Raw genomic sequence first — 22,683 nt, 5'->3', positions numbered from 1 at the left:
ACATTATATTTGTATTTAATATAATATATATGTTTAAATATCTATTTTCTGTTATTTATAGTTGAATGCGACTAAATTGTTATTTTCACACTTAATTATAAAATTTTGACTAGTTCAATTTTTAGTCATTAATAAAATGGTACCTACATTAGTATGTCATAGTTTTATATACAGTATACATGAGTATTAAGTGGTACTCGAAAAAATAGGTTCGAGAATATCTTAATACGTAAACAAGATAAGTAGATAACATATTATAATAAATATTAAATACCAAGGTGGATATATGAAAAAAAAAAAAATACGTGTACTTAATATTTTTGTCTACCTTTTATACGGTCTAGCTATAAGCAGCAAGTATATGTAATGTATTCAATCTTACCCCGAGGCACAGATGTGCACGGCATATCGTCACTGTTTGTACTGAAGTCAGTGTGCACTTTTCGAGATTCCACATCAGATAGGAAGGTATTTTAAAATTTAAATTAGTTTTAATTTATATTTAAATTTTTAGCGTTTTATAGGTAGGTAATTTGGTAACTCATCGGTTATATCAACCAACAATAGCCAATAGACCCATAATATGTCAATACCATAACTATAGTCTATATTGTCTAGCAGTATGATTTTATTGTCCATTATTACACGGTTTTGAATTCATAACTACAATCTTCAATAAATAAATAAGAAAATAAATATTCAATACATTTATTTTAATTCAATAATAATTACGATGTGTCTAGAAGTTCGACCGTAGTCGAGCATACATTATCTCATATTAATGACAAATCTGGACACATCATAACATTTTAATAACAATAACAATATTCCACATCTCTAAATAATACTACGATCATGATGTGAAGCTACAAATAATAAAGTTGTAGTACATTTTTCGAGAAAGGCAATCATAGATACTTATTTTTTGAAAAACTCCCTTGTTTTGATAAAAATTAAATAAAACTAATAAAAGTGCCTTTATGTATTTTTAATCTAATGTAGGATCAATATATTGCAATTTTTTTTTATTATTTAAACAAATGTTTGCTTTGACACCACAAATATTATAAAAGCACTAAACAATTAATTATAAAAACAATTCCTTGTTTTTATTTTTGTTTTCATAACCTAACTAATACAACAGATATATATATATTCATAAACTAAATAGAAGAAGTGGGACGTACGTAGGCACAACTGGTACAAGGTACCTATATAATATAGTTTACGGCTTATAATTTTAAAATGGCATGTAAATGTTTCAAAGCCAAAAATTAAAATACACTTCTGGCATAATGCATACAATCTACAATCTAGGAACAAAAAACATCAATAGTTCCTTATTATTTATAATAAATTAGTAATTTTTTAACAGCAGCACGCCAGTCCATTGTTGGGTTTTACAGCTTCTTTACTAAAAAGTAGCATTACATTTTAATGATGATAGAAAATTTATCACAATTTTTAAAATATTTTCAAAGGTGTGATGTCAGTAAAAGAAATGGATGCCTTACAAACTTCATCGAGTGAAAGTGATATAAAGCAAGTTCTGAAATCAGATGAATGCGATACAACACATTTTAGAAATAACTCTCACTCTGTCAGAATACTAAAAGATTTACAATCTCTACGCAAGTAGGTTTAAGGTGATTTTAACTCTTTTAAAAATAAATATTAGTAATACATTTTTGTTTTTAGAAATGAAGTTTTATGTGATATTAGATTTGAAACAGATGATGGATGTGTAACGTTTGGTCATAAAAATGTTTTAATGGCATCTAGTTCATATTTCGGTTCAATGTTCGGTAATTATTTTGAAAAAAAGCATTAAAGATACCTATTGTTAAGGGCATTGGATTCGTCGCATTTTTAATACAAAAACATGTCTTACAGGAAAAACTCTCACGGCCTGTAAAATATCTTTAATTTATTTCTTATTTATTTAAAAATAAAGAAAATTGTCCAGGTCGGATCAAAGCCCGATTTTCAAGATTATATTATTTATATAAGGTTTAATATATATTTGAATAATTCACAATATTTGTTATTTTCCAAACGTATTTTTTAGCACTATCAAAGTAAGACGAAAATTCAGGCTTTAATCCAACCTGAATTAAGGTCTTATCTTTGGTATAAAATCATTAAAATCAACGAGGGTTGAGAGTTTTTCTTAAAAAAGTTGTTGTAGATACAATGTATCGTATTATCCCCCTAAAAAAGATATCGGGCAGTACCTAGACAATTGAAAAAATATATAATAAATGTATAACTAAGGTAGCAACTAAAATATAAAATATAGTTTTCAAATTTTATAGAATTGTGGAAAATTGGAAAACCCGGCAAAAACACCGTTAGTATAAAAAAAATAGATTCCCCTGTCTTACAACTATTATTAGATTATATTTACTCGGGTGAAATTATAGTCACAAAAGAAAATGCACAGGTATAATTAAACATTTGATTTGTTATACACTAATACGAAATTTTTTTCATTGTATTGTTGTTGATTTTCAAGGCTTTGTTGCCAGCTGCCAACATCTTACAGATAGATTTTGTAAGTAATGCATGTGCTGAATTTTTGAAAAAACAACTATATGCATCAAATTGTCTTGGTACCAAAGCGTTTGCCGACTTACACAACTGTACGGAATTGTTGTCGAGCTCTGAAGTATACATTAAAAAACACTTTTTGTATGATATAATTAACTTCATTCTCTATATTTTTCAGTAATAAATTATGTATGATATATAATGACAATTATTTTCAGAGAAGTGGTTAAAAGTGATGAGTTCCTATCTTTATCTTCTGAAGATGTACTTAAGCTTATCTCCTGTAATGATCTGTTTGTCCCACTTGAAGAAAAAGTAAGCAAACTGCAATTAGTAATTGTTGTATGGAAAATCAACTTAACACAAAAAGCTAACATAATACATTTATACTTTATATTATTATTATTTTTTTTTATATTGACTACTACTAAAGCCCAGAAACTATTGCCATTAGTTGTTTGTAGGGAGTAACTGTTGATTTGAAACACGTATTTGTATGTGTGGCAAGGATGTGTTGCTATAAACCCGAGTAGTAATCCATCGGAGTGTTAGCAACGACGGTCGGTACGTACGCTTAGAGCGTTGCCGCAGATTGGGCGTACGACCGAGCCTCTCCTGCTACTACTGTTTCAATAGATGTTAAAAGAAAAGTCAACACTGAAATTCATAATAATTCTGATGTATAGCAGATGTCTAAAGGGATCGCTGTAATGGATATGTTATAATTTGGAAACATATTTGTATGCATAAAAACTCATCAAAATATGTTTGTCAACTACTGTAAAATACTACAAAATATGCTCTTAAAAATTTAATTAGAAAAAGGGGAAATTTGTCGTCTTCACTTTTTGTATTTTTTTTATTTTAAACGTAAGACATTCCTAGCCTAAGGCTTTCTATATCTAGGGATAATAGCTTAGCGGATTAACGTGATAATTAGAAATATTTTTATAAATACTAAGGATAATATTAACAATTGGTAATTTTAAGATATACAGAAATAACATTGTGGTTACAATAACATACTAATATTTACATATTTACAATAGTATAACCATAAGTACAGAGAAGTCGTAGAATGATCTGGAAGAAGCGCTTGTGTAGGAGTGAAGATTTGGATGTGAGAGGTGGTTTAGCGTAGGTCGTGGGGACGACCTCGTTTTAATTGACGATGAGTTGGGTGAGTGAGAAGGTTGTAGTGAACTGCACCTGATGAGTTTGGAAGAGAGCGGTGGACATTTTTTGCTAATGTTTTAATATAATCTTGGATTTCTTGGATTTGAAAGTCTGTGGAGATTTGCATTTCTGACAAACCATGGGGAATTTGCAATTATTCTGAGAACTTTGTTTTGGACAATTTGCATTTTTTTGATGTGCGAGGATGCACAACTACCTATATCGGGCAAGCGTAGGTAAGAATTGGGCGTATAATTTGTTTAAAAATTAGGAGAGAGCATTTTTTTTGTATCGTTGAATTTTTGTTCAGGATGGGATAAAGCATTGAGATGCGCTGGTATGCTTGCTGGACCTTGGAAGAAATGTGGGGCCGCCACGTGAGTCGTTTGTCAAGAGTTACACCTAGGTATTTAACCGTAGGTTGCCAGGGTATATTTTCACTGTCAAATTTTAGTTGTGGGGGAGTAATATATATAGCGACGTAGACTAAAAACACCTCCTATGCTCTTCGAGGCGTTGATTTTGATCCAGTTTTCACACCAGTGTGAGAGGGTAGATTTGTAGTTATTGCTTCGATGTTGCGTGATTCCGTGAAAATGGTTGTATCATCAGCGAAGAGAGCAGTTTGTGTGCTAGGTGATTGAGGGATGTCGGAAACGAATAGGTTGAATAAAATAGGACCAAGTTTGGAACCTTGAGGTACACCAGCAGAGGTAGACTTAAGGTTAGAGGCACTGTCGTAATTCTGACTGAGTATTGTCTATTTGAGAGGAATGAGTGAATTATATTAAAAAGATATGATGGAGTATTAATGTTACGTAGTTTAAAAAGGAGGCCTTTATGCCACACTTTGTCAAATGCCTTTGAAATGTCAATAAATATTGCGCCAGTGTGACAGGGCATTTCAAGCACAGAGTTGATGTGTTCCGTGATCCTTAGAAGTTGTTGAACTGTAGAGTAGTTGGATCTGAAACCAAACTGGAATTTTGGAATAGCGTCCATGATATTAAAATAATCGAGGAGTCTGGTGTATATGACTTTCAAAAATGTTCGATAAGGATGTTTGAAGGCTAATAGGCCTGTAGCTATCAGGATGGGTCTTGTCTTTACCAGGTTTCTTTATAAGACTTATCGTTGCTATTTTCCATTTAACAGGGAAATAACCAAGACGTAACAGTGAATTAAATAGGGTAGATAGCAGGACGAATCCTTTTGAAGGTAATTAACATGAGATTCGTGATTTTGTCGTGACCAGGTGCTTTTTTATTAGGAAGATTCTTAATAATTTTCTTAACTTCGTTTGGAGTTACGTAACCAATACATTTTGGAACTGAGTAATCAGGTTGCTCCAGTGAATGCTTAACTTTAGAATCGTTGTTGAGATTACCTGAGTGGTTATGCGAGAAAGTGAGCAGAATATCTGAGAACACGTTGCATTTATGTATGTCAGATATAACTAGAGATTTGAGTCTGTGTGGAGAGGAGGGATGATGTTAATTTCTTGATTAAGTAATTTTTTAGTTTCTTCCATAAGTTTGACTCGCCAGGGTGAATGTTAGACAAAAATGTATTATACTAGGACACTCTGTAGTTTTGAAGGGCCACTTGAACTTCTATTTGAGTTTATTTAGAATTTTTTTGACAGTAGGATTTCTTTGGTTTTGCTAAATGCGCCTAATAATATGCTTGCGTCGAATAAGTGAAGAAAAGGATGGTGGTAGGATACCAAAACTAGATGGATTTGTCGATGCAGGGTTTGAACAAGCTCGCGCAGTATCCGTGACGACTTCCGTGAAGTGATCGGCTGTTTGTTCAGCAATTTGAGTCGTAGAAACAGTTTTAGGTATTACTAGACTTGAATGCACACTGTTGGACAATTTGATCGAATCTGGTTTGTCTTTAACTAATGAGTCGTTTTTCCCGTATATTTGAGGAGATGAATTTATTTTTATTTTTACCTAAACATGGCCTAAGTCGAGTTCTGCTAAGGGTTTATGTACGCAATTTAATGGGTCTGATTTGAGTATTAGAATGTCTAATATATCGGGAAGTCGATTTACGTCCGAAGGAAAGTATGAAGGTTCACTTAGAGCGGATACCGTATAGCCGTATAGGTCGTGTTGGCTATAAATGATTGTAATTAAGGCCGTTCCGATTAATAACACGACAGCCCCAATTTGTATGTTTGGAGTTTAGATCTCTGGCTATTTTAATTGAGCTATTAAGACTCAATAATTGTTCATAGTCTGAGATATGCATATGACGGCCGGGTGGTTGATAAGCACTAACAAGAGTAACAGATCGATTATTGAGTCTAATCAGCACAGCTACGGCTTCTAGACATACACTTAAAAGTTTTAGTGTGGGCATTTGTTGTTGGATAATTTGATGACGGACCAAGATAGCTACTCCACCCATAGCGCGTGCTGCGTATTAGTGTGACACGGTCAGCCCAGTACATTTTATATCCGGGGAATTTAAGTTTATCTGTATTTGAAAAGTGCGTCTCCGTCATGCAAGCGATATCGATATTGTGATGGTTGAGAAAGGCTAGGAGAACGTTTCTATGAGATTTCAGACCGTTGGCGCTGCAGTTTAGTAAGTTAGTACTACGAGAACTCATTTGGATTTATATGTAGGCTGTTGATGATGGTTGGCAGATTTACAATTATTTTCTACAGTAATTGCGATACGAATGCGTTAATTAACGGTAAGAGTAAATTCATAAAATCATTATCTGTACTTTTGTTTGATTGGTTATTTGTTTTTCGTTGCGGAAGCATATACGAACGCTAATCGGCGAACGCTTTATCTTGCAGTTTATTTGACGTGTACACGACTTAGTTCGGCTTGGAAATTGCTCTGCGGTAATAGAGATGTATTTTTATCATCGTTTTTTTTATTTTATTTTTTGAGATATCTTTGTAATAAGTACAACCTTGAACCTTTGTAACTTGCCGGGTGATTACTTTTACAGTTGACACATTTGGGCGGCGTATCGTTAGATTTTTGGCAAAGGCTATAATGATGCGGTTACCTGTGCATTTTACGCACCTAGGTGGTAGATGGCAAAATTTGTTCGTGTGTGCGAAGCGTTGGCAGTTTGCGCATTGCGGGATGTCCTTTGATGGTCTTCTTGGTTCGACGACTTCTATACACAGTGTAAGAGTCTGTTTAGGTAGTGTGGACGGTTTCGACAATAGTACGGCTACAATAGGTAACGGATTTTAAAATTTGTTCTGAAGACGTGTAACTGATGTGACTTCAAAATACGCCGTACCGTGCACACGTTAAATCCGCGTTACGTTTTTATAGCTTTCGATAGCAGTACGAAACGCTTACGCTGCGACGTTCTTATTTGGTATGTATAGTAACATTTTAATTTGGTTTATAGTACGCTAACACGTAACCGCATAGCTTTCGCCACACACTGGCGAAAGCCCGTTAAAAATTTATATACAATATATCCAAAAATGGGTCCAAATTCAAAAGCGTCTATACCAATAATTAATGGTTGTTTAGATCAATTAAATAAACAAAATAGACAAAAAGTCCCGCCTCTCGTCATAAAAAAAAACAGACGCCTATCAAATCAAGATGACTCAAACTCCCCATCTCCAAATTCCGACGACGAATTTAGATCGTCAAGAAAAACCGCTAGGGCTCGCGACTTACACCTGCAAGCTCATCTTTCTTTCCCAGACAAAATCGCTTCTCGCCATTAGAAATCGAGGACTCTAATCAAGCTAATCCACCCACAAGTTTAACAAACAACAGTGGTCCTGAAAACAATTCCCAAGGTACACAGGCTAGACCCAAAATTCCACCAACATACGCCCCCACAATATTTCGGATTACGTAAAATTCCATGAGTCACTAGACAATAAAACAATCGACGATTACTCGATCATCAACACAAAATCTGCCTTAAAATTGAACCTGTGCTCAGTCGACGACTACAGAGCCACAACAAAATATTTAGACGAATCCAAAATCGACTATCACACTTTGCAACTTCCCGAAAATATACAGTTATCAATAATTCTCTGAAAACCTTCCTGTAAATATTATTGAACAGTGTATATTCAACGAGCTCATAGAACAAAAATTTGAAGTCGTCTTCACAAGTTCTTCAACGTTAACAATCTATAATATATAAGCCCATTACATATCTGTGATAAAAAATTGTATTTCAAAATATCGTTGTGAGTATACAATATAAAAATAAACTTTGAAAGTTCCCAGCACCCATGGATAATAGTTTTTATATGGCAATAAAACAACTAAAATTCCTATAGCTTTTTTGACGACTAGAGAAATAATGTCTAGTTTTAGATGTCTATAAAGCTCAAAAAGAATTAGTATATTTTGAAAATGTTTGCAATTCTTCCTTTTGGTCCCGGCTGTAACTTACAACTCTGTGGCTTACAGGCCAATGAATAATTAGCCCAAAAAATTCTTGAGATGCTGCACATAATCTTTTTACTACACATTTTTATTATGTGTATTTGAGAACAATCATTAACGTTTATTTAAGCCACCTATAAGGTTTTAACAATTATTAAAAATAATTTAGTTCCATAAAAATAGTTGTAATTAATCTTCCTTTGCTTTCTTTAAAAAGAAGGCAACCAAAATCTTGAAGATCTATTATATTTATGGGACCCTGTGATACAGGGTTATACACTAATTGTTGATTTAACAAATTAATGTATTTTAATTTAGTTTTAAATATTTGTTATTGTAGGTATTTGAATGTGTTATTAAATGGGTAACTCATGATTTGGATCAGAGAAGAGATTTTTTGGCAGAATTAATGGAACATGTGCGTTTGCCATTATTAGAGCCTGATGTATTGTTTAAAATATCTGAAGAAACTCTTCTAAATAACAGTCCTAAATGTATGTTATTTTCATAAATATGCCATTGTTTGCATTTATGTATTTTATTAATTGTTACAGTAATGCTTTTAGGTAAAGATTATGTATTTGACGCATTACAATTTAATCTACAAAAATCAGTTCAGCATTTCACCATTCCAAAAACAATTAGGTGTAAGCCTAGACAGTTTGGTTGTTCTCAAAAAGTATGATTTTGTTATGATTGATTTATCTTCTCAATTATTTTGTTAATTTAATTATGTCAGGTTATTCTAATGTTCAATCGGTCTGAGACATTCAATAAGTGTTGTACACATTGGTATGACCCATCGACTAAACTACAAGAGATTGCACCAGAGTTGAATGGTTGTCGCTGGGATGCTGGTCTTGGTGTAATTGGAGATCAATTTGTGTTTGTTATAGGAGGGATAAATAGTTTAAGTTCAAAATCTGTTAGTATGCTTGATGTATCTTCACTATCACCTTCTTGGTGTCCAATGGTCGACATGTTAGTTAGTCGAAAAAGATTAGGAGTTGGTGTGTTGGACGATTGCATTTATGCTGTACGTTGTTATTATATTACTTATTTTATGTTTTAAATTAATAATATTTTGTTATTAATATCTAGGTTGGCGGAGAAGACGGTGACATTGTATTAAATAGTGTAGAGATATTTGATGTCAGTATTCAAAAATGGCGAATGGTGTCTAGTATGTCTACTAAGAGATTTGATCTTGGTGTTGGTGTTCTCAATAATTGTTTATACGCGGTGACTTATATTATTTTTGTTAATTTGTAATTTGTAATACACATCATTTCATTAATTTGTGTAGGTCGGAGGTTCTGATAGTAAATGTTGTTTGAAATCTGTGGAATATTATGATCCCACACTTGACACATGGACATCAAGTGCAGAAATGTCTATTGGTCGCCAAGGTGTTGGTGTAGGAGTATTGGATGGTGTTATTTATGCTATTGGCGGCTACAATGGAGTTAAGGATCTGAAAAGTGCTGAGGTTTATAGACCTTGTGATGGAGTATGGTCTTCTATTGCCGATATGCATTTTTCCCGATTTTGCCCAGGTGACTAATAGTTTAATTTTTTAGGATTGTCTTTGTAAAAATGTATTGAATTTTAATAACATTTTTTTTATAGGAGTAGCTGTATTAGATGGTTTATTGTATGTTATTGGAGGAGAAATAGAAGAACCCTTTATGGATACTATGGAAGTTTTCAACCCCGACACCAATACTTGGACTATTGAGACATTGTCAAAAAGTTATGTACGATTTTATGGTGGAGTAGTCGTTGATAAACCACCACGAGATAAATAATCAGCATATAGAATGGTCTCATTGTTGGTAGTAATGTAAACATGTTAATGTATAATTTAAATTGATTATGTACAAATTTAGTAAATAAGCTATAGAATTAATTTTATTGCAGTAAATCAGTTAAACTCACATAATATATTATTTACATTATATCTTTTATATTCTGTGCTGAGTGATTTTGGTATGATTTCTTTTTTGCATACATGTTCAGTACTAGTTTGTTTTATTTGATTCTTGATATAGTTTGCCCACTGTAAAAAAGCACAAAATGCATATATTCATACGCTCATTGGAGCTGTATATCCACAAAAATCTTCTAGTATAACATAATTTGTACTTAGTTTTATAAAGGAATTCAAACAATATTATGTTATCAAAAATTTTTTAACATATTAAATTTCATTATGACTAAGAATGACAATACTAAATAATTTACAAACATATAATAATTCATTTGGTTAATAATAACATTATAATATAATATATGTGAGCAGTCATACATCTACTTTTACATTATTACAGTTGACTTTGGAACTACGTTTAACAATTCAAATAAATATGACAAATACCTTCCTCGATATAAAATAAAACATTAATAATATAAATAAATAATGCAAATACAAATGAAAATAATGTATAACGGATGTACAATAAACATTAATCATGACTCTTGAATATGTTATTGTACTTAGGAATAATATTATGAGATTATCAGAATAAAACATTATTACGATTTACATGTAAGCGGAATAATCCCAACCTCCATTGATCCAATATATTAACGAGTTTCAGTGAATCTGATATTCCGGTTGGTTTTGCCAAGGCATTTAAAAAGTCATACATTTCACTAAGTTTTTTTTCATCACTGTACAAATCAAAAACAATCACGACATGTTCCAAAAGTCGAATAAGATGGTATAGTAATCTTTTTGGTCGTCTATTGAAAAATTCTTTATCCACCAAATCTTGAACAAACCTGGAAAAAATATAAGCATTCTAAATTTGTTATTTAGCAGTGTACATATTATTATTTAATAAATAGAGATAAGTATAATATAAATTAGTGTTTAGTTAGAAGTTTTTCTTGCCAAAGAAATGTATAATTAACTAATTTATTTTATACCTTCTAAAATTTTTTAAATTAAAATAACTAAAAATAGAATCACTTACCATTCTTGAATATTAGATGGAAATGCACTTATGTTATTAGTTCTTTCTAAAAGTGACTTATAAAGCTTGAATGTTAAATAAGTATATACTTTTTTCATTATGTTTCCTTCTAAAGGAAGGAATAAAGTGACAACCATCTTTAGTAGTTTATTATTAAATTGCGAGTACAATCCTTGAGCAAATGTTATTATAGAAGTATCATCGTCTTCTTGTAATGCAGTTTCAATACAAGCACTAAATAATTTGTTTATAACATTTATCATTTGCCCACAAAAACGATCCAAGGATATTTTAGCAATATACTGTGCCAACGTTAGTAGTTCATCTTCACTAAATTTCTTATTATTTTTCAATATATTATAAGATATGAAATTCATTACTAATTCAAAATTGTGACGTTTCATGTTCTCGCAATCTTGTATTTCACACTTTAATAGTGTACTATTAGTCAATGAATTCAAATCAGCTCCCCAGTTTGATAAAGTACGTTGAACATCCTACAAATAATTGTGATTAAAAACAACGGTATTTTTAAGATATTTATTTATAGAGACTGGATTTTTATGTTTTTACATTTATTTTTGATCTCTATCAGTTTTTATCCTTATCAAGACAAAAAGGCCCAAAGGAAAATCAATTCTAGGAGAAGGACTAGGGATTGAGCGTTGAGAGAAGTAGAAATGGAAAGAACGAGCAGGGCCTGCAATGACTAAATATGACTGATTGAATAATTTTTTTATATGTTAGGAATAATTTAATTATCTTATAATTATTATAAACTGTTGCATTTAATACAGTTTTATTAGTATTTAATACATTTTTATGAAAAACCAAATTTTTCCAAAAAAAAGATATTAATGCACATAGAAGATTATTTTGATGAAATTATAAAGCATAAAAACATTTTGAGCGTATATAAATCTGGTCTCTAATTATAAATATTGTAGATACAATTGATGTTGTTTAAACATACTTCAAATACTGGTGACCAATTTGATTTCATCAGATTATTAAAAATAATTTTGGCTTTAAGTTCATTTTCCTCAATTGACATAAGAAGTAATTGTTGCAAATGTGATCCTGTTACATCGGGATTCTTTTCAAAGTTTTCATTAAACTTAGAGGGGTCAAATATAACATAACCAACTGTTGGTAATATAAGAGGATATTTATCTTCATTTTGTTTAATGGTATTGTTCACTTCTTTTTGAAACAAATCGTCAACAATTTTCATCTCTTTATCAAGTTCGGCATTTTTTTTCCAAAATTCACCCTCAGCTTGTCTATCTTTTAGAATTCTTTTCATATCAAATTTGAAAACTGGTTTACTCTTTTTTTTTACACTCATTTTTTTTGGGCATTTGTTTTCATCATTTACATTTTTCTTAATTTTTGGCATCCTGAAATATGAAAAAAATATTAGATTCAGTGCAGTGGTACAGAACATGGTAAGTAACACATAGTAGTTTTAGACAATTTTTATAAAAGTGTCTTTTACCAAAACTTTTAAGCATTAGGTATTTAAGTATTGGAAATTGGATAAGGAAGTAGGTACTGAAGATATTTTGTCTTTTGTAGGTGTTACCCTGGTTATTTGCAAAAGCTTCATAAGAAATAAATAATTATTCTATACCTACTATCAAAATCATATATTACTATTATATTTAACTATTATATTTAACTATTATATTTAAATAAAATGATGCAGTTTTAATTTTAATACCAAAGGGCTTGAATGTTTGATAAAATAATTGTGGTTTTGATGTAAATCAAAAAATATATAACATAGAAACTTGAATCACTTCATAGACATTAATTGCTTAAATTATTATATACTATAGGTATACAATGAAAATTTCAAAATATTTTGACCATGCTTTTTATAGGCATTTAAAATTGTTTAGTTTTTTTAATAATTTTTTTTATTATCAATACTGTTTGGCCTATACTTCAATATTGAAAAAAGACAGAGTTGAAACCATTTTGAAGCTCTCACCATGTTTTGATGTGTCTCATTAGCAAAAATTAACAATTAAGCATGAGTAAGTTTTTAATAATTTTTAATTGAGTTAAAAGAAAACATTTTGAAAAGTTTAAAATTTATAGTTCTCTTAATTTTATTTTACTCAGTTAAGTTATGGAAACTTTCAATTAACTGAAGTTGCTAGGGAGGGGGATGAGGGTGTTATATCTCTCTTTTTGCTTACTTTGTCACATAAATATATGATAAAGCAATATATATATGTATATAACGTGGTCTGGAAATAGTCAAAAATTATTTTCCTTCCCTTTACAAGTGTGTAACATAATAAAATTACTCTCAGCACATGATGTATAACTTTGTTAGTTTAAAAATGAGAGTGAATCGATATATTATGAATTTTTATGGTAAGAACATTATCTTAAATGATGTTATTTTTACGATAGTTCAATGTTTCTGTAAGTTATGAGTATATAATATAACTAAAATTAAAAATGCTCATAACTTACTTAAAAATTGAAATATCGAAAAAAAACCAACATACAAACACAGATAATGTTCTTACCATAAAGTTTCATAATAATTGTTACGGAGTGGAAAGTCATCTCAATACCTTTCGCAAAAACAGAACCTACTCAATACTTCACGTTCAAATGTTCGTAATATTATTATTTATAAAGGATAAAGACCATCGATTTGGAATACAGGTGATTTAGTTGAGAGTGTGAGGGTGATGTCGCAAATTCAGACTTCAAGCTGACTATTAAAATATAATATGAGTATTGCTTACTTGATCCGATGAATTATACTTCTATTCACTGTAAAAATTCGGTTAAACAATCAAATTTTTCGATGAAATACAGACTTTCGGAGCAGCACAAACAGGGATTAAATGGCACTCGAAACAGTCGTCACAGAGCGTTGGGTTATATTGGTACGACGGTCAATGTTTATTGTTGTTTAAACGCAATACGCTGGTGTAGTTGTGTTTCCACAACATTGTTATGTTTTCCGCGCAATAAATGAATAAACTCGCCGGGCATTGAACGTAAAATGACGGTTGTCGGTATCTACAGATAACCGTGGTAACTACTGATAAAACAGCACTTCGTCGAATCCCGCGATTTTAATTCCCACCGGGCACAAAATCGGATAATACACCATTGCGGTACAGGTCACACTGTCACGGGCCCAATTGATCTTTTTCCCTCATAGGCCACAGCTGATAACTATTATCACGACGTCCTTCAGCAGCATAAGCTGCTCCAACCTCCAACACCGAACGTCTGAAATCGTGATCTACATCAAAATTTTTTGTTCATTATACATTTTGTCCACTTTTTGTTCACAACTGATTAGCGGCAGTTAATCTTTTCGTCAAGATCACCTAAAACAGGTAAAAGCAATCAGTCACTTTTATTTTTCGAATAGACATCGTCCGAGAAACGACTAATCGTATCTGCTTCTTCTCGTTACCAACGATACATCCAAGGTATCGTTCACTATGCGTTCCCCAATAAAGAGAGTTTGAGTGTGTATGTCTTTAGACCATTATTTCTCCAGTGATCGTTGAATTTCGGCATGCCCAAGTCGGACGTTGTTAAGTTGACATACATTATACTTTATAGTTAAGGAGATTTAACGCATTATCCCGAATTCAACTCATTAATATGTATTGTCAGTTTCACTAGCTAGGAAAATTCTCAGTAAATAGCATTTCCCAAATAGGTAAGTACTTTCTATAATTTTTGCAGCCTTTCAATATATTTTTAATTGATTCACCACTAAGGTACCTAGGTAAAATATTACATTTGATTAAAAACACACTTAATGATAAAATTATTGATAAAATATTTGAGTGTTATGAAATATTTTTATTTTATTCTTTTAAATTTATATCTATAATGTATCTACATTCAACATCAATGAAATTGTTTTCTGACTTAAGATGTTCAATATGTAATATTAATGAATTAAGTAGGGAGTTCTATTTAAATAAAAATAAAATGTTTCAATATTATAATATTGGATTATTTTTCAGAAAATTACAATGTCAGTCGTAAAAGTATTCTATCAAACAATTTTGAGAAGGCCTTCCCGCTTCTTTGTTGTGGTAGCAGTTGGGTCACTGTTTTTTGAAAGAACACTCGATATTGGCATTGAAAACTTATATGATAGCATGAACCGTGGTGTAAGTAAACATTGTAAACTTTTTATTTATTTATTATAGGCGTTATTCAGTAAAATAAAAGAACTAGGTACCTTATAATAAATTCAAACTTTTGACACAACATTGATATTCTTATAAGTTATTTAAAAATAGTATTTTGTTGTAATTTTAAACATTTAATATTGAATACCTAATTGATATCTATATGATTATAGGAAAATGTATTAATTATTTAATAACAATATTATTGTAATGAATAATTAAATTGAAAACAATTGAATATTTTAAGAAAATAAATTGAGGGGTCTAAATGAGCAGCAATCGATTTTAAACTCATAGCTGATAAACCTAAAAAATATATGTTAAATTTTTTCAAGTTGACTAAAGTCATAGCTGCATTAGGATCTCTGAGGACAGTCATATTCCAATATTGTTCTGACAAATGCACAATATACAGTTTAATGCATTTACATTTATCCCGGTGATCGTTTTGACACAGGGGCTCTAAAACCTATATCACCACCAGTCGCGCTACTTTTCCTGAAACCTACTATAGTCTTAGCCCGGGATACTAGCCTATAATAAGTTATTCTAGAGGATAAATTTAAGTTAAAGTACGACTGAATATTAATTTTAATTTTTTTTTGTGAAGCTTAAGCTAACACTAATAGATTTAGAAATTACCTTCTATTATATTTTAACAATTTTAAAAGTTTAAAAGTTAGCGAGTCAAACTTAAATTTGGCCCGTCATATTCTAAATAAAATGACAGAATGTTAAGATAATTATGTTTTTGCTATTAGTGTTAAATATAATATACACAAACCAATTTAAAATGTTTTAAGAACAGAAGGTATTAAATTAAAAAATGTATTATTTTCATTTGTTTATTTTCATTATCATTTTTACAGAAACAATGGAAAGACATTGCTGATAAATATGTTTGAACAGGATGACATGAACAATTATGGTCATAGCTACGTAGAACCAATATCTGTCAATATAATGTAATGCTTTAAAAGTATAAATTCCTTGAAAATAGAATTAAGCCATGAGTTATTAAAGTTTTGGTTTTTTTTTTTAGTTCAAGAATTTTGTATAATTTTCCCTTTTAAAAACTTCTATCAAGAAACTTATTTACGCATATTTAATGTTAAGCAGAGTGTGATATCAAATATCTTCAAGACAAGAGTGCCATATAGTTAACGTTCAGTCCCTAACATTGTTTGATATTAGATAATGTTTTTAATTATTTGATGACAATATACAAGGGGACGTGTAAACTGGGACCGACCAGATTTTTCAATAAATTACTTTTAGATGTGTTTATTTATATTTGGAACAACACATGATCTAACCATAAAGTTGATGATAGAAAATGGAAATGAATTAAGTTTTAATGATTAAATCAAAAGATTTCTATACTAAAGAATTCAACATTGTTACGTAGATAAAATATTTGTAATTAATTAAATATAGAATAATTAAATTCATGATATTTTACTGAATTTTAATTTTAATTTTTAAAATAAAAAAATTATGCTCCTAATGCAATGGATGAAAAAACATTTTCAGCCAAATAGGAAAAAATTAATCTTTTCTACGGCGTTTATCACGATCTTGTTGTTGTGGTTGAGACCTTTTAGATGCATGCTTGGCTTGAGTCAAGAACTGATCCAAACCAAATGGATCTTCTTCTTGTTGATGTTTTTCAAACTGAACTGGACCAGACCGACCACTAGCTTTAGGATCACGATCAGTTCCGCTAAATTCTTTGTTCGGTACAAATCTAAATTAAAACAAAATTCATAATTAATTAAATATTTTTATGAAAGATAGATATTACAAGCTAAATTATGTCTATTGAATTCTGCTGGATGTAAAATATTTTTCCACATAATCGATGTTTATCTCCATATATTTTTGGTTACATGATCCACGTTTCTGAATGATTTTCTTCCGTGAAAAATAGTTCAGAGGTGAATAAATATTACATACTGATTTTGCAGAGGGTCTGATGAAACTTGTGTCATGTCACCAAAAATGTACGTTATAGAATGGCATGTAAAAATAGATAAAATCTTGCTGTAAAGAAAACTTTTTTTACAATTTCTGTGATTTTTCTGGCGTAAGGCAATTTAGGAAACTTAAAAATATACCTCTTATGAGATAGGAAAAGGCCCCCAACATAGTTAGAGCTCAAGTTTTTGTAACAAACAAAATTAATGTTCTTTGAAAATTCACTGAACTGTCAAACAGCTTTAAATTATTCAGTTTAAGAGAAGACTGATTAGAGCACCATTCAATAAATAATAATAATAATTATACGAATAAGGTATTGCAACCTTATAATACCAAACTCACCTATTTGTTTTAGCAATTTTGTCTAAATCATCACCATATACTTCCTTATCAATATTAGCAGATGGGCGATAAATATGTTGAGCCAAAGAGCTGTTTCCACGCCAAGGTTTATCATACACATTATATTCTTCATCATCACCAAATCCGGTATCCATACCGGCTGTTGTATTAAGCAAGCGTTGATCATACTGAGTATCTCCAGTTTTTCTAGTGATCGCTGGGAGACCAAGAGCAATTTGTTCACTAATGTCTCGATCTCGCAATACTTTGTTTTTACGGCTGTCAGCATTTCTAGCAAGGTTACGATCACGAGCTCTGTCTTTTTGACGTTCCAGACGTAATTGATCACGTTCGCGAGATTCATCATTCTTAGCGGATCCAGGAAGCCGAATACCTGCTCTTTCTTCTCTGGCTTTTTGAGCCATTGCTCTAAGATGTTCCTCTTTCTTTTCCTTTTCTTTTTGTGCCATCTTCTTTTCCAACTGAGCTCTCATTTCAACAGCTTCTCTGGCTTTACGATCTGCTATATATAAAGCCTCGGCTAACTTGGCAAATTTTTCATTTATATGATTTTGTTGTAAGCCTCGACCATCAGCAGCTAATCTCTTATCTAATGGAATTGTATATCCTTTAGCATTTTTCCAATTGGATATACAAGGAGGAATTTTCCATTCTTTCTGTTCCTTAACAGATGTCTTTCTGGTAGGTGAATGCATTAAAGGCGCAGGAGGTGATGGAGGTCCTCGTGGAATTTTTTTATTTATTTTAAATTTTGGGGGTTCCATAGGATCTTTCTGAGCCTCCACTAATCTTACTACACGTTGTTTCGATCCAGAATTATATTCTGTTCCTTGTTCAGTAGGGGTATAACGGAACCATTGTACAGGAGCCTAAAATTAAAAATTATACAAATATAAATAAATATATTCATAAACATTCAGAACATTGTAACTCACAGGTTTATCTGCCGCCCGTACTGGTAATGCAGCGGAAACTTTAGAATTAGTTAACTTTTCTAGCGCTGCTCTTGTTTTTTCAGTGATGTCTGCAACTTCTTCTGAATCAGGCTTTTGCAAAGAAGGATCATCTTCATTTACCACCTCAGATGGAAGCATGTCAGATAGCTTTGAATAAATCACTTTATCTTTTCTCTGACCTTGGCGAGCAATCACATCATATTTAACTTTACCATCAGAAGTTAACTGCAATGCAAGAGCATTTGAAACAGATTCTTTATTTTCTTTTCCCATATTCAATGGGTATTGAGCCACTTGGATTTCCGGAAAAGCACCACCATCTCCAAAATCCTAAACAGAAAAAAAATAGTTATTTTAACAAAAGTATACTATACATTAATTGTATTCTAAAAAATTCTCTAAATCAGGGAAGAGTACACATTTTGAAAACAACCAGAAACTATTAAACACTATTAAACTTTACATGGGGGACAAACTGGCTGAGCGGATAACGCGTTGGTTGCAACGCGCACCGTCATTGGTTTGAACCTCGGTGACGTGCGGCACTTCTCTCCGGGCGGTCACAATGTCTGGAGAGAGGCCGCCATCCCCCAACCGGGCATGGCAGAAACCTACGGGTGCCCACAAGAAATTCTACCAAACAAACACACGTGTTCCATAACCCTACAATCCCAAAAACCCTACAGTACCACAACCTACAGCTAATGGCCTCAGTTGCCAAAGCTTAAAAATAATAAAAAAAATTTTTTTTTACATATTTATTACTTTTGTTATGAAACTAATTTGTATCTCAGCATGTTTTCCTGTGATGCAAGAAAAACGTGCAAATGCTTGAAATTACGAGCCCTGATCATAAACATTAATTTTTAAAGTTAAGTCTACTTAACTCTATTCTTTTTTAACATTAATTAAACTGTTTTATATCATAAATTATGAAATAATATGTTGATATTAATAAAATAAAACGCTTCAGTTTAAAGCATTTCCTTAAGCTTACAAAATTGTCTAATTGAAGCAATTATTGAACAAATTGAATCAGTAATTACTCTTCTATGTTGCAGTGTAAATATAACATACATAATATAGATTGCCGTATCAAAGAAAGTCGTAACTCAATTATGCAGCTTTTTTTCCAATTAATTGTTACTCTTTTACTGAATTTCCAACGAAGGCAACAGTAAAGGAATCTTATTGAATAGAACATCTTTAGTTGATTTAAGTAAAAATCGGTTTTGTCAGATATCCAGAAAAACTGTGACACCAGGTTAAAAAAAAAACTTTGTAAAATTTAGTTACAATTTTCTTTGTCGCAGCAGTTGATATATATTTTTTTAAGCATTAAAAAATCTAATTGGATTTTAAAATGTATAGAAATTTGATAGCTCGCTGATAACAAGTGTATTGTAGTGCAACACTCCGGCTAACACAATTTCACTGAAACATCAGAAGGCTTTATAAAAAATTAATATGTTGCGAAAGGAAGATTTTAAAAATTATCTGTAATTAGTTACTTGAGTATAAATTATTTCTTATTTATAATTAATGAAATCATTATACACAATAGTATCTCAATGCAAAATTACATAACAATATTTTAAGATTTACTTCAACAGTCCTTGGTACCCATCCATTTCTGTTCCCATAAGGTGGGATTTTGACAGCGTACACTTCAAAGGTATTGGTTTTCTCAGCAAGTGTTTCATTGGTTTCGTCATCTTCTTCCAAATCCTGATGGAATTGTGTAGGTGCTGGTAACACGCTGAGGAATTATAAACTAATTAATATAGGTACATATTACAGAGGCATCGAGTATAAGACTGGGACTAACACAAAATGAGTCTTATAGGCAAAATGATAATAAAACAAACAAAATTTTCATTTATTACTTATTAACTTTATTTTGTTACTTTAGCATATTATTAAATAATATTACGTATACCAATTATTAAATAAATACAATACATTAGGATTAAGGACACAATAATAATTGCAATAAATTTGAAATAAAATAACATTTCTATTACTTATTATATACTATATATAATATATATCATGATTAGAAACCAGTAATAAGTAATAACCCACTCAAAAGTTTATTTTCTACGATATTTCTTACACAATTTGAGTCATATAACCAAATTTTTGTTCAATGTATTTGGATATGCCCAGACCGTTTCAGATGATTTTGAGCCTAATAAGTAACTAAACCTCGAAGCCGCGAGTCTTAAAAGCGGCGTCTACAGTATATACTATTAATAAACAACAACAGGTTTTTGAGAGACAAACGTATAAGTTTCGCTTACCTAAATAGAGACATTGTGTAGTGTTGTAGTCTGATGTCTCGTAAAAAAAAAACCGAAGGTAACACACGTCCGACGTGAGTCCTTGAATAACACACTTCACAGTACTTAGTACTACAATACCTTAGGAAGTAATAAGTATAGTTTTCTATACAATGACGATATGCGAGTTGTTCACATCCACAAGTTTCAAGTTTTCAACTTTAAATTGATAATTATCAATGAACGACGATGTTGCTTAATGTTTTCCAATTTTCCATAGATAATAAAAAGAAAATGGAAGGGCCTGATCATTGATAAAGATTGCTTCGTTGATGACCATGGACCAATAAACTGGTCTATGGTAACGAGTAACGACTATGGACGATTCGTATGATGAGTTGCCTATGTTATGCCTCTTATCCAAATTATATCTATGTAGTATGTACTCATTGATAGATTATAGAATATAGGTACTCATGTGCATCCTGTTCAGGATCAGGACGATTGTAAATTTGTTAACTCACAAGGGTGTACACTGCACTGAACACTTAACACTGAACAATTTTTTTTTGTATCTATCATCAGTCATCACGGTTTCTTGTAGCAGAAGTGCTTTGATTTTCTTCAACAGAAACTTTTCTGGTAGGAAAGTGAATCTAGTCTGTGCATTCTGAGGGTCAAAATTTACAATTCCAAAAATAGTTTTCAAAAGAAACAGGAAAAACAGGAATTTTTAGGCAAAACCATTTTTCGAGTGTAACTCTAAAATTACCGCAGATACATGAAATTGTCGCTGAATATTTGTTTAAGCATTTTCTATACACCATACAATTTTCAAAATATTTTTATTTGTGTTGAACTACTAATAGTCATATACAATTTTCAATTATTATTTGTTTTTTATAAACTAATGTCGATAAAAAAATTTTCGCTTAGTCAAAAACCTTATTAATGTAATACAAGGTTCCTCGTAAGTTGTTGTTAATGGAAATTGAGGGTAAATCCACAATTATTTTTTATGAGCGTTTAAACTTAGTATTTTGACAATATAAAATATTCTAAACTGACATACTGTCTCCGCTCAGAATCGTTTTTCGTATACAATGATTTGATATCATTGAATTCAAATTTAATACTATCCATTACAGCGATCTATTAGACACTTAATGTTCAGCAGAGTGACATCCACTAACCAGTTTTTTTTTAAATTTAATATACATTAAAATTTTGTTTTATACTAGTTTAGACAGTAGTGTAGCTAAACTGCTAAACACAACATAAAAAGCTTAAAAAATTAATAAAATAATTTTGCTTTAAAGAAGACGTTTCAACTCCATGTGTTGTATAGGTACTTGTATCTAAATGTTCAAGTGTGATACGTATCAAATTTTAATTCAGCACTTATCATTAAGCTTCATTATTTTCAAATAACAATACTCACTCTAATATTAAAACTGTCATTGCTAAATAAGATCTGCTGAAATTGATACGCACTTGTAAGACGGATCCGACACATGTTGATTGATTATTAATACTAGTTACTTTTAAAATGTATATCCAATTATACATTCAAGTTTAGATTAGGTTCAGTTCAAGTGTTAACCTTTGATAATGTACATACTATAAATGGATCCATGTCTGGTAACTTGAAGCACATATTAGCGGAACAAGTCTCTATTGTCTCATCGTGCTTATATGATGTGCTTCAAATTGCTTTAAAACAATCAAAAGTTCAATTTGATGAACTAACACTAAAATAGGAAACCAACTCAGGATCATTTTATTTAAAGTGGTCTAG

General features: G+C 31.1%; 4 protein-coding genes across 6 annotated transcripts; 2 read left to right on the top strand and 2 right to left on the bottom strand.

Moving 5' to 3' along the window:
* Positions 1–299: 299 nt before the first annotated feature.
* LOC111027790 (ring canal kelch homolog) lies at positions 300–10,181 on the top strand. 2 transcript variants are annotated; one of them, XM_022306224.1, is made up of 12 exons: positions 300–468; positions 1,482–1,635; positions 1,699–1,805; positions 2,316–2,443; positions 2,516–2,691; positions 2,769–2,865; positions 8,474–8,627; positions 8,688–8,812; positions 8,873–9,169; positions 9,235–9,375; positions 9,440–9,689; positions 9,763–10,181. In XM_022306224.1, the coding sequence occupies exons 2-12, from the start codon at positions 1,487–1,489 to the stop codon at positions 9,939–9,941; spliced, it is 1,803 nt and encodes a 600-aa protein (XP_022161916.1). In that variant the 5' UTR covers positions 300–468; positions 1,482–1,486; the 3' UTR covers positions 9,942–10,181. The 2 variants fall into 2 exon arrangements, with proteins under 2 accessions (XP_022161916.1, XP_022161924.1); XM_022306232.1 differs by having other exon boundaries at positions 301–468; positions 8,700–8,812; positions 9,763–10,075.
* Positions 10,027–14,173, bottom strand: LOC111027806. The gene is made up of 4 exons (XM_022306256.1): positions 13,883–14,173; positions 12,085–12,511; positions 11,112–11,608; positions 10,027–10,917 (listed from the first exon to the last, which is right to left on the bottom strand). The coding sequence occupies exons 2-4, from the start codon at positions 12,508–12,510 to the stop codon at positions 10,653–10,655; spliced, it is 1,188 nt and encodes a 395-aa protein (XP_022161948.1). The 5' UTR covers position 12,511; positions 13,883–14,173; the 3' UTR covers positions 10,027–10,652.
* A 144-nt stretch (positions 14,174–14,317) lies between these two features.
* Positions 14,318–16,636, top strand: LOC111027822 (cytochrome b-c1 complex subunit 9). Of its 2 annotated transcripts, XR_002603852.1 has the most exons (4): positions 14,318–14,488; positions 15,134–15,283; positions 16,174–16,269; positions 16,347–16,636. XR_002603852.1 is itself a non-coding variant. In XM_022306276.1 (3 exons), the coding sequence occupies exons 2-3, from the start codon at positions 15,143–15,145 to the stop codon at positions 16,207–16,209; spliced, it is 177 nt and encodes a 58-aa protein (XP_022161968.1). In that variant the 5' UTR covers positions 14,333–14,488; positions 15,134–15,142; the 3' UTR covers positions 16,210–16,348. The 2 variants fall into 2 exon arrangements, 1 of the variants encoding a protein (XP_022161968.1); XM_022306276.1 differs by having other exon boundaries at positions 14,333–14,488; positions 16,174–16,348.
* Positions 16,334–21,174, bottom strand: LOC111027801 (SNW domain-containing protein 1-like). Its single transcript, XM_022306246.1, has 5 exons — positions 20,907–21,174; positions 20,209–20,362; positions 18,583–18,933; positions 17,627–18,516; positions 16,334–17,051 (listed from the first exon to the last, which is right to left on the bottom strand). The coding sequence occupies exons 1-5, from the start codon at positions 20,918–20,920 to the stop codon at positions 16,853–16,855; spliced, it is 1,608 nt and encodes a 535-aa protein (XP_022161938.1). The 5' UTR covers positions 20,921–21,174; the 3' UTR covers positions 16,334–16,852.
* Between the last annotated feature and the right edge of the window lie 1,509 nt (positions 21,175–22,683).

This window comes from Myzus persicae, unplaced genomic scaffold, assembly GCF_001856785.1.
Source record: "Myzus persicae strain clone G006 unplaced genomic scaffold, MPER_G0061.0, whole genome shotgun sequence".
NCBI classification, from domain to species: Eukaryota; Metazoa; Arthropoda; class Insecta; order Hemiptera; family Aphididae; genus Myzus; species Myzus persicae.
The sequence above is the reverse complement of the archived record's forward strand: the minus strand, read 5'-3'. Positions and strand labels throughout refer to the sequence as shown.